General features: G+C 45.5%; 3 protein-coding genes across 3 annotated transcripts; 2 read left to right on the top strand and 1 right to left on the bottom strand.

Moving 5' to 3' along the window:
* Positions 1 to 1,495: 1,495 nt before the first annotated feature.
* LOC132264088 (tyrosine-protein kinase transmembrane receptor Ror2) lies at positions 1,496 to 5,142 on the bottom strand. Its single transcript, XM_059764155.1, has 4 exons — positions 4,447 to 5,142; positions 4,105 to 4,384; positions 3,798 to 4,040; positions 1,496 to 3,735 (listed from the first exon to the last, which is right to left on the bottom strand). Exons 1-4 carry the CDS (start codon positions 4,702 to 4,704, stop codon positions 2,561 to 2,563), a joined length of 1,956 nt encoding a protein of 651 aa, XP_059620138.1. The 5' UTR covers positions 4,705 to 5,142; the 3' UTR covers positions 1,496 to 2,560.
* A 271-nt stretch (positions 5,143 to 5,413) lies between these two features.
* On the top strand, positions 5,414 to 6,153 carry LOC132264240 (AT-rich interactive domain-containing protein 2-like). The gene is made up of 3 exons (XM_059764356.1): positions 5,414 to 5,604; positions 5,727 to 5,820; positions 5,878 to 6,153. The coding sequence occupies exons 1-3, from the start codon at positions 5,414 to 5,416 to the stop codon at positions 6,151 to 6,153; spliced, it is 561 nt and encodes a 186-aa protein (XP_059620339.1).
* On the top strand, positions 6,017 to 8,819 carry LOC132264345 (AT-rich interactive domain-containing protein 2). Its single transcript, XM_059764503.1, has 5 exons — positions 6,017 to 6,127; positions 6,363 to 6,581; positions 6,637 to 7,650; positions 7,717 to 7,988; positions 8,235 to 8,819. The coding sequence occupies exons 2-5, from the start codon at positions 6,386 to 6,388 to the stop codon at positions 8,697 to 8,699; spliced, it is 1,947 nt and encodes a 648-aa protein (XP_059620486.1). The 5' UTR covers positions 6,017 to 6,127; positions 6,363 to 6,385; the 3' UTR covers positions 8,700 to 8,819.
* Positions 8,820 to 10,363: the final 1,544 nt, after the last annotated feature.

Below are 10,363 nucleotides of genomic sequence, written 5' to 3' on the forward strand. Positions count from 1 at the left end.
GTGTAAAGAAGAGATTTTGCCGTTTCGTCTCTTTGGATGGAAAACGACAATCCTATAGATTGTAATTCACCAGTGTTGCAACATTAATGCTGTTACTGCAAGCACTAGGAAGCTTCGTCTACCAGCGAACGGTTTGGTGGACATATATCGAAATTTGTAATTTTGTGAATAGAATGAAACTTAAATTGCACATTTGTTGTGCAAGAGAAATTCCGTTTAACATACATTTTGACAACAACAAATCGGGGAATTTTTTTTATTCTTCACACGGATTTGTAATTTTATTTTTCAATTTTTTGCTCTTGATGTAAACAAACTTACAAAATTTTCTGGCGCGTGTATCAAGCAGATTTCCAATCGTTCACCTTGAACATGTGAATTTGGGTCGAAAACGAGACAAGGGCTGGAAGAGGGTTAATTCAATTTCTTGACCTTTCGTGATAAACCTTACAATTATCATTTTCCTCTGAGTAAGCACATTTTTGCGCTTCAGCACCAGCTCAATAGTTTATCTGTTGAACAATGTATTAAATGTGTTATTATGAAACAATTGTTCAACATAATTAGGTCTTCTAAATCATTGCTGAGTCTGAAACTTTCACAAATTCCAACTGCAAAGAACAGCTTTTATCTCAGCTCTTATGCACGAATTGCATTATCTTGTGGCCAAATGCCATGACCAAGCGTGAGCTCTTAATTATGTCGCAATTTCTGGCTAGACAAACAAAAGACCTGCCCAAGAATCCGCCAGATCATTGACCACGAGCAGAATTACAATCCAGTTTCAATGTCTGGCAGCTTAAGATCTATTTCTTCTCTGTTCAGAATAATTGCCTCGACAGTGAACTTTATCAAAGCCTGTTTTGCCATCACAAATATACCATCCTGAATAGTATAAAAGGACGCGTGAGATCTTCAGAAAGCATCAGTCTCAGTAGAAGTTCTGAAATATTCACACTAAATATTCCACAAAGTGAAATAAAAACCTCCAAGATGTTCAAGGTAAGAGATCGGCGGGATAGTGTTGAGATTTGTTGCTAATGCAATCCTTGCAGATCATCGTGGTTCTCGCCTTCGTTGCTGTCGCCTATGGCTTTCCCTTCCCCGAGGACGTCCGCGAGGGCTTCCCAGGAGTTCCAGTGAAGGAGGGCGACGTGAAGCACGGCGTCGTTCCGATGAAGTATGGCGAGGTGAAGAAGGACGATGACTTGAAGAAGGACCTCAAGGACTCGTCCTCCTTCGCTTTTGCCTACTACAAGCCCTACTGTGAGTTGTGCGCCACTGAAGATCTTGCCATCTTTGGAGATTCTCACCTGAAATCTCTTTCAGACTACCCAATTGTGCGCACTTACCTTCCCAACACCTACAACTACATCTATCCCCAATACCGCTACTGGTACTGATGGCCGCAAGACTCACGAGGAACGAGAAAGACTGCACGAGAGATGCCTCAAATACAATTAAGCACACATCTTTAGCGCAAGAAATACATCGATTGGCTATCTAAAATTTATGTTTTATTTCGAGATTCTTCGTCAGAATACTTTACACACTTTTCCGCTGCGGCTGCACAGGATTTCCTTCTCTTGGCGTGAGCGCAACGCATTCCTAAATTACACTTGTTTCATCTCAATTTTTCATCTTTTATTTTCATCAAAGAGAGTAAGGTTAATTGAAGAGAGTATAGCAAAGTGATAAGAGAGTATAAATAGAGGGTAATAAACAGTACGCAATCGAAATTTTCATCTCTCGGTGGAATAAATACACTGAATACAACAGCGACACAATGTCTTTTCGTGTTATTACTATCATATAAATTATCAAGTCACACCTTTAATTATAAATACTTATTCTTCTACCTTTGTTCACTATTCATCATCCTTTTTTGTCACATTTCAATAGACATGCCTAAAAGGTTCGCCGTCAGATGGAATTTGCTATTTACAGTCTTTCTATTCTATGCTTAAAGAAAAAACATAAAAACTAAGCAAAAATTATTGCAGCGAATGGAGAAAAGTCCTCCAAATCGTGCAAATTTTACACAATTTCTATACAAAATAAAATACATTTGTAAAAAAGTTCTCTTTTGGCTTTCGGATTTTGAAATTTACATCTATTTTTGCAATATGTAAAAATAAAAAAAAAGTCTTTAAACATTGTAATACAAAGATTCAATGACGAATAACGTTAAATTATATTCAAAATTTGTGTAAACATGAGCTTTTGGATATAAATGAACCATTTTTCTTTCGTTTTCAAACTTCATTCCTGAGTTACATCGTAACAAAAGTTGGCAATCTAGCAAAAATTAAGTTTTTTCTTCTCTATCGCTAAGATTTAGTCCCAGATATTTTAGAAGAGAAATTCATGTGCATGCGTGTAAAGCGGAAATACAATTAAAATGCACATTGGAAGAAAGATTCTTAATACTTTGGGTAGAGTTTTATGATAATTCAGTCTTCCGGTGAATCCATATAAATAAATTAGAATCATGGAAATTTTAGAAGTCACTCAACATGATGATAAAGCACATGAATTTCGTCCTTCTTTCCCACTCACCTTAGCGTATTGTATTGTTGTCATAGTCCGCTCTTATTTGCTCCAACGCTTGATAGAGAAAGTGGAAGCTTGGTCGATCTGAGGGCTTCTTGTTCCAGCACTTCCTCATGAGATTGTACACGGAGAGTGGCGTATTTTCTGGACACGACAGCATATTTCCCTCTTTCACGTACTTCACCACCTCCTCGTGCGTCATGCCGTAGTATGGCTGCAGCGCGAACGAGAAGATCTCCCACAAACACACGCCGAACGCCCAAACGTCCGTCTCGACGGTGTACTTGTTGTACAAGATGCTCTCCAGAGGCATCCAGCGAATGGGAATGGCGTCATTTTCGCTGCCTTTGTAGTAGTCCTGCAGGTAGATCTTGTGCGACAGTCCAAAGTCGGCGATCTTCACAATCATGTGATCATCAATGAGGCAATTCCTCGTGGCCAGATCCCGATGAACGAACTTCCGCTCAGACAAGTACACCATCCCAGCGGCAATTTGCTGCGCCGTGCCCAGCAGATCGCCGAGACTCAGCTCAGTCCGTGCAGTCTCCATGCGCGTCTGCAGGACGTAAGGCGAGCACGAGCGCAGGAACTCATTGAGATCACCGCGCGCCATGTACTCAAACAAGAGGCACATGGGGCGCCCCAGAGCGCACACGCCCAGCAGCTTCACGATGTTGGGATGATCAAACTCCGCCAGGAGACACGCCTCCCGCTCGAAGTCCACCTGGAGGTCCTGACTGGCATCGTCCTTTAGCATCTTCACCGCCACCAGCGTGAACTCCTCGCCGACAATCAAGCCGGGCGCCTTGGCCTGGAACACCCGCCCGAAGGCGCCTTGTCCCAAGTCTCTGATGTAAATGATGTTGTTGCGCGGATATTCCAGCTTCTCCAAGATCGGATTCAGCTGAGCACCAGTCTGATGATATGCAGAATTGCTTGGCAGTTTGTTGAGATCAATGTTCTGGGAATCGTGCGTGGCGGCTGGATTATAGCCACTCTGGCCACTCGTCTGCCTGTTGTGCTTGTGCTTCACGATTCTGTATGCGAGCAAGACCAGCAAATGCAGAATCACGATGCCCACAAATCCGATACCGGACAGCAAGAAGATCATCGACGGTGTGAAGAAAGTTTCCATCGAGATTTGCGAAGAATCCACTCGTGTGAAGTCATCTGTTGAGTTTGCTGTGAGAGAGAAAACGACATTTTACTGTCTTTGCTATCTTTTGGCTGGTGAAAGAACTCACGGCAAAGGGGAACATCGCAGTATGACCATCGCGTCGACGGATCGCTGGTGTAGCACCACGGATAGGGTTCGCTTCCTCCAGCATTGCGGCAGAAGTTCTCCGCATTTCTCACCTCCGGAAAGACATTGGGCGGCTGGATGTGAGTATGAGGCGACTGAGAGTCCCAGTGTTGACAAGGAATGCCCGCCTGTGTCACATTCACAGTGCCCAAGTAGTAACGACCGTTTCCCATGCGACAGTCATCTGCAAGAGATGGAAAAGACAATTATAACAGTTTCTTGCACGATTCCTGATGGAAAACACGCACATGTGATCTCGTTGACGTTCATCTCAGTGAGTCCCAAGTAAGAGCAGGTCAGAGGCTTGACATCCTGCTCGTATCTGGGAAGTTCCTCGCACACTGGCAGCCTAAAGTGGCCCCTGGACTTGAAGAAGTTCTTCTTCAGCTTCTTCTCCTCAATCAACACCCAGTCATTGTAGCAGAATTGCAGGTGCGTGGCCACGCAATCCTCATAGCACAGTGGCAGCTTCATTGTGGCCCCATCTTCAACGACGCACTGCGGAAAGGCATAGGCGCAGAGGAGTTTCTGAAAATACCATCAAATCACATTAGAGCCTCTCTTCGCGATGAACATTTCACACAAAATACCTCAGCGGCTGCTCTGCAGGTGCTCGGGAGTTCAGAGATCATCTCCTCCCAGAGTCCCGTGGTGATTTTCTCATTCTCCCAGCCGCCAGTGGGATCTTCACGGCTGTACCACACTTGCCTGCTGCCAATGAAGGACTTGCACACCTTCCCGTTGTACGGGGCGCAGTAGCCCTCTTCGTAGTCCTCGTCGACCGTGGATACGCCCCGCAAGAGCCCCAGAAGCGACAGCAGAAAGCAGAATTGTGCACTGTTTATCATTTTGCTGGCCCCACGACAAGACTCCTCACAAAAAATCGATTGGCAAACAATACCCTCGCGAGTGCAACGTTTTCCCGCGAAACGATCCGCTCTTCCGCCCCAAAGTGTTCACCACGCGCCGCTGGGGCTACTGCGTGCCACCCTCCGGCATCGTGAGAGGATGCAGAGCGCAAGAAATGGTTGGAAATAGCAAGTATTTGGCCAGGAGGAGAAAATTCCACCCACTGACAGCACTGACAGTGACGTTTGCGGTGTCGCGAGAAGCACTGGCGAGAGACTTCTGCGAACACTCGCAAGAGAGATAGAATTTATTCCCACTTCTGCAGTGAGCATTGTACAAATTCATGAGAGCGTAGACTTCATATTTATGTAAAAATTCCTCAGCCTAACAGTCTTCTAGTGATGAAAAATTAAATTAAGCAAAGTCGGAACTTTATGGATTGTAGAGTGACTCCTTTCGCGGCAGCCGGCGAGGCGGGCGAGCACAGGAAATTGCCATGGCGGAAGCAAAAGAGGGTGGACTTCTGGCAGATCGGCGCGCCTCTGGTGACTGGTGTGCGAGACTGCGCGCCGCTTTCCCCTCCGACGCCGCGATGAATCGTGTAGGGGTCGCTGTCGCCAGATAGATGTGCTGGTGTTGTCGCTGTCAGTTCGCGGAGAAATGTCGATGTATATTTTATAATTTTTACCTAATATCCCCTCAAGTAAAATGACCATTACCGAGACAAATCAAGCGAGTATATCACAGTTGACAAATGGTGATGATAATTCCAAGAGCAACGCCACCAGCAAGGGCGAGAAGACCCCGACAAAAGGGGAGGATGCAAAGTCTGGCGACGACGAAGAACGACTTCGGAAGGAGTTTGTGAAGGAATTACAGCTTTTCCATGAGAATAAAGGGTAAGTGTAGTGACGGGGTGCATCCGTGGAGCCGGCAAAGTGGTCCTGAGTGTGGAAAAATGGGCCAGAGAGAGGCAGAGTCCATTGATTTTCACATAACCTCACAACTGTTTGCTTTGTAGGACGCCATTCGCCAGATTCCCCAAGATAAGCGGGAAAGAAGTGGATTTATACAAATTGTACGTCGAAGTAACGAGTCGCGGGGGTTGGCTCAAGGTAAATCGTCATCAGCCGGCACGAGAGGTGGATTTCTGACGTTTTCCCGCTTTCCAGGTCAATCAGCGGAATGACTGGGACGAGGTTTTGGAGGAGGTTGGCTTCCCCAATTCGATTGTCAATGCGCCTGTGGCTATCAAGTACATCTACCTGAGATATCTCGACCGCTATGAGAAGCTGCACTTTCACGGGGAGGAGACAGAGCGGGCGGATGACGAAGATGACGAGAACAGGCACAAGCGGTGGAACGCCAGACTTCTGCACAATGTTCCCACGAACTACAACTACCATCAGCACAGTGTTTCAGGTAGTTTTACCGCCGTTTTCCTATAGGAAGGGTCTTTTTCATGCTAAGGAGGGCTTATAAGCTTGATTGTGTTGCTTAGTAGGAAAATTTTCATGTGTCCGGAAAGTCGAGAAGCTTTCCATTGTTGAATTCAAGGGCTCAGAATGTTGATGTAATGCAATATCTCAAGGAGACTCTCATTGTGTGCATATTTTATCTAGGTTGTGTGTGGTTTTTTTTCTCTCTCTCTTTGCAGAAGCACAGAGAGCACAGCATAAAATGTCCACGGATCTGTACAGGAATTCAGAGTATGACAAGCTCTTCTTGTCACTCATGTCACCACTGCCGAATGAGCAGGACTTTGCCATCAATGTCTGCACGCTGATGTCCAATGAAGGCAAGCACACGCTGAAGATCGAGCGATGTCCAAAGCTTATTGACATTCTTCTGGCGCACGCAGGACTCTTTCAACATCGTGAGTTTGCAAGTGTATTTCTGCATTCCCATGCTAATTTTTGCCTCTCTTTCAGACACAATGAGGGACATCTTCACGGAATACTATTCGAAGATTCGGAAGCACTCGTTGCAAACGTTCTGGAATGATTGTCTGCAGGACAAGCCGCAAATACTCGAGTTGTCGTTTGACGACTACTTCACCAATTCGGATGAGAAACTGGTGCGCGCCGCCGAGGTGGTGAGCAAACATTTGCAGCGAGATGTGCAGGATGTTGTGCTGGTGGAGGAGGCGGAAAAGGACTGCAGCTTGGAAGTGGCGGAGATGAGTTTCCTGAGCTTGGGCCGCGGATTGGGCACTCATGAGTACATTGGACAGCGAATAACGCAGATATCGACGATCATTCGCAATCTGAGCTTCATTGAGGACAATGTGCCTGTGTTGGCGCGAAATCGGGCGCTCGTGCGCTTCCTCGTGATGAGTGCCAACATCCGCTGGAGCAATCTTCATCACATGGGTCTGGATATATTGGGCAATCTGGCCCTGGAACTGGAGCTGAGTGATCCCAGCACGGACGACCTGACGCGGTGTCTCCTGTCGACGATTACGGAAGGGCTGGAGTCGCAGGATCGTGGAGTTATCATCAGTTGCCTCGAAGTATTATACAAGCTATGCCAAAAATCCTCAAACGACGACCACTTGCAGAAGTGTCTGGACAAGAAGGTGTATCGCCAGGTGTGTCTCTATCTCAGCCTCAACGATATCATGCTTCTGCTGTACACACTCGAGTGCATCTACGCGCTGAGCCTGCTCGGCGAGCGCTCCTGCAATGCCATCGTTCAGGTGCGAGGAGTTGTGGACACTCTGGTGTCACTGGTCACGGTGGAGGCGCAGAGTTACGGTGCTGACGGATGTATTCTGATGCGTGTTGTTGAGACAGTGCCGGGAAATGCACACTTCTCTTCGCTGGCGTCGCACAACATCATCAACAGTGGCTCAATGATCAACCATCCGGCTAATCTCATGACTCACTCCACCTCTGGCTACTCAACTCACTCATTGACCACCCTTAGCCAACATGATGCTCAAAGTACGTGACTCACGAAGTGTCTCTGGGGATTTGCTGACATTTCTCTGTGTTCTCCTCCTCTTGCAGAAATTTGCACATCAATTCCACCGCTGGTCGCCAACAACAGTCCCATCAAGGCGATCATGCCCTCACAGTTGGTGTCGAGTGTAGCAGCCGTGCCGGTCGGCGTGGCTTCACCCAAATTACCACAAAGTGCCCAAAACAATCCCAATGTGGCGATAGCCAATGCCCAGAACAGTGCAGCATCGAATGTTCCGGTGATTTCTGTTGATTCGCAGTCTTCGCAGCAGAATTCACCAACTGTCGCGGCAAAACACGCTCAACAGCAATTGATACAGGTGAGAAAAGAGAGATTCTACAATTAGTGTTTTTCTCTCTTTTTTTTGACTCATGCAAAGAGACACGAAAACACACATTTCACAGTCGCGAGACTGTCTTTGCCTTGGCGGTGAGAGAAACAATGTAATAATTGTGGTTTCTTTCTCGCTTTCTTTCGCTCACTTCTCATGTTTCTCTGTCAACAAGACAATGGCAGTAATTCATCTCTCATTGTTTATTTTTTTCCTCTCTGTCTTCTCTTTTAGGAGAACGAACAATTTGCCCTGGCCTGGCTGAGGGCGACTTTTGAGCCCGCCGTCAATCTCAATACGCGCATTGAGCAACAGGAATTGTATAAAATGTACATAACAGCGAGTTCTAAATTGGGACGACGAGGTGTGGTGTCTCCAGTGCACTTTCCTCGGTGTGTCCGGTCGGTTTTTGGCGGCACTGTTGGACCGAATCCTATGAAGCTGGAACAAGTGCCATCGGATAGTCCTCAGTTCTATTATGAGGGCATCAAGATCCGCGCGAAGCCTCTGCCTGTGGTGCACAAGGGGATGATCGTGGTGAGTTGGGGAAGATTCGCTTGCTTTTTCCTTGTTCATGTGCTGCACCTTCTTTCTCTGTTTCGAGTTGTCTTCTGCTTTTTGTCTTCGACGGGGGGAGAAAGTTTCTCTCTGTCTTCGGGGGGAATGGTAGAATTTACTTTGATTACACTACATGAATAGATTAGTTGTTGTTGGTCTTTTTTTCTGGTGGAGGGCTCAGTATTGTGAATGCTCTTCTCTGTCCTGTGCTGCTATGCTTCTTGAAATCGACATGCTAGATGATAAACACTGACATTACCTCATCCCAGACGGCTTCTGCAACGCCGGCCGAGGTGACAAGTTGCAATCAGACGCCGGTTCAGGTGCAACACAAAGTGACAGTGGGTCAGCAGCCACAGAAACAGCATGGATCGATATTGGTAGCACAGCTGAATCAGGGCAAAAGTGTTGTTAATTACAAGAAGCCAGTAAGCATCGATGATTCTCAGTCGACATTTCACAAGCATTCAATTTGCTACACACACACGCATACATACAGTTCATCGTATTTTAGAAGTGCACCTTTGCGGTGATTGATTACTGCCTAAAAACTAATTGATTTGCTTCTCTCCCTTCCTTCCAGTCGACTATGCAGAAGCCACAGCACGCCTTAAACCATCAACATGCGGAGAATCATGTGATTGTTGTCGGTGGCAATCAGCAAGTGGCGAATGTGAATAGTGCGATGGTGAAGCCGCTGCTCAATGCAAATCAATCTGCGGCTGCATCGTCGTCTGTGACATCAAACGCTCTGCCAGCGTCCACGTCCAGCAGTAGTTTAATTAAGAGTCTCTTGGCCAATAAGGTAACATCCCCTGTTAACGACCAAAGCGCTGGTAGTAGTGTTTCTACTTGTTTGATTGCTCCAAATGTGAATCTGCATCAGGTAACAATTCTACTAACACTACTTTTTATGCTAATTCTTCCACACTATGATTTCTTTTGCCAAAAAAAGAGAGAGAGAGAAAAAGAGAGACAAAATCAAACAGTTGTGAAGAATGATGATTAGATTAGGATGATGAAGACTTGTGAGTTCTCCAATGACTCTTTTTAGGGTCAATGCAAACATTTAAAGCCAAAGCTCCATAGTATAAAGTGTGTAATTGGCATGCATTAAAAAGCCTTTATCTTTAATATCTACCTTAATTGCTGCAATTCAAATTTGATGTCGTATTATTTTTATTAGTGTTGAAATGTTTATTTGAAATAACACAAAACTCGTTTTGCCATAATTGTCTCTTGATGAGAGATATAAAAAAGCAAAGATAGATTTTGCATAACAACTAAATACATGAACGATCATCAGTTAGAAAATAGATTTATTCAAACGTTTTGTGCCAATATATCGCATGACTCTAATGCAAAGTGTGCGCTCTCTAATACGATTTTATTTTTTTATTTCATGGAAATTGTGGTGAATGCAAACTGAATTTGGTCTCTTTTCTGATTGCCAATTAGGTTGCACAGCGACAGCATTTGCAGAAGCAGAAGGAGTTGGCGCAACAGAAGCAAACTGGAAATGGAACTCTTTCCAATCCTGCAATCAATCAAGTGACAAATTCTCCAATAACACCAATAAAAACAAATATCACAGTGAAGGTGAGCACTTCTATGGTTTTTTTTCTTTGTGAGCAATGCTGATGAATGTTGGTGGTCTTTTTTCAGGCTCCACTTGGCGCCAATATCATTTCCTCACCGATTATACTGGAGAAGAAAGATGTGGATCACGGAGTGGCGAACAATTGGGATCCAGTTCCACCGCTGGCGCCGCTCAGTGGCATTCCGAACCAGCGCCAAGTGATTGT

The sequence above is a fragment of the Phlebotomus argentipes genome, unplaced genomic scaffold, assembly GCF_947086385.1.
Source record: "Phlebotomus argentipes unplaced genomic scaffold, Phlebotomus argentipes genome assembly contig_32, whole genome shotgun sequence".
Taxonomy (NCBI): domain Eukaryota; kingdom Metazoa; phylum Arthropoda; class Insecta; order Diptera; family Psychodidae; genus Phlebotomus; species Phlebotomus argentipes.

Excerpts from the sequence above, each read along its gene's own strand:
- LOC132264088 (XM_059764155.1), bottom strand. The coding sequence starts at position 4,704 with ATGATAAACAGTGCACAATTCTGCTTTCTGCTGTCGCTTCTGGGGCTC. Across the intron at positions 4,385-4,446 it reads CCTGCAGAGCAGCCGCTGAG|AAACTCCTCTGCGCCTATGC; the intron begins GTATTTTGTGTG and ends TGGTATTTTCAG. Across the intron at positions 4,041-4,104 it reads GAACGTCAACGAGATCACAT|ATGACTGTCGCATGGGAAAC; the intron begins GTGCGTGTTTTC and ends CATCTCTTGCAG.
- LOC132264240 (XM_059764356.1), top strand. The coding sequence starts at position 5,414 with ATGACCATTACCGAGACAAATCAAGCGAGTATATCACAGTTGACAAAT. Across the intron at positions 5,605-5,726 it reads CTTTTCCATGAGAATAAAGG|GACGCCATTCGCCAGATTCC; the intron begins GTAAGTGTAGTG and ends TTTGCTTTGTAG. Across the intron at positions 5,821-5,877 it reads GTCGCGGGGGTTGGCTCAAG|GTCAATCAGCGGAATGACTG; the intron begins GTAAATCGTCAT and ends CCCGCTTTCCAG.
- LOC132264345 (XM_059764503.1), top strand. The coding sequence starts at position 6,386 with ATGTCCACGGATCTGTACAGGAATTCAGAGTATGACAAGCTCTTCTTG. Across the intron at positions 7,651-7,716 it reads TAGCCAACATGATGCTCAAA|AAATTTGCACATCAATTCCA; the intron begins GTACGTGACTCA and ends CTCCTCTTGCAG. Across the intron at positions 7,989-8,234 it reads CTCAACAGCAATTGATACAG|GAGAACGAACAATTTGCCCT; the intron begins GTGAGAAAAGAG and ends CTTCTCTTTTAG.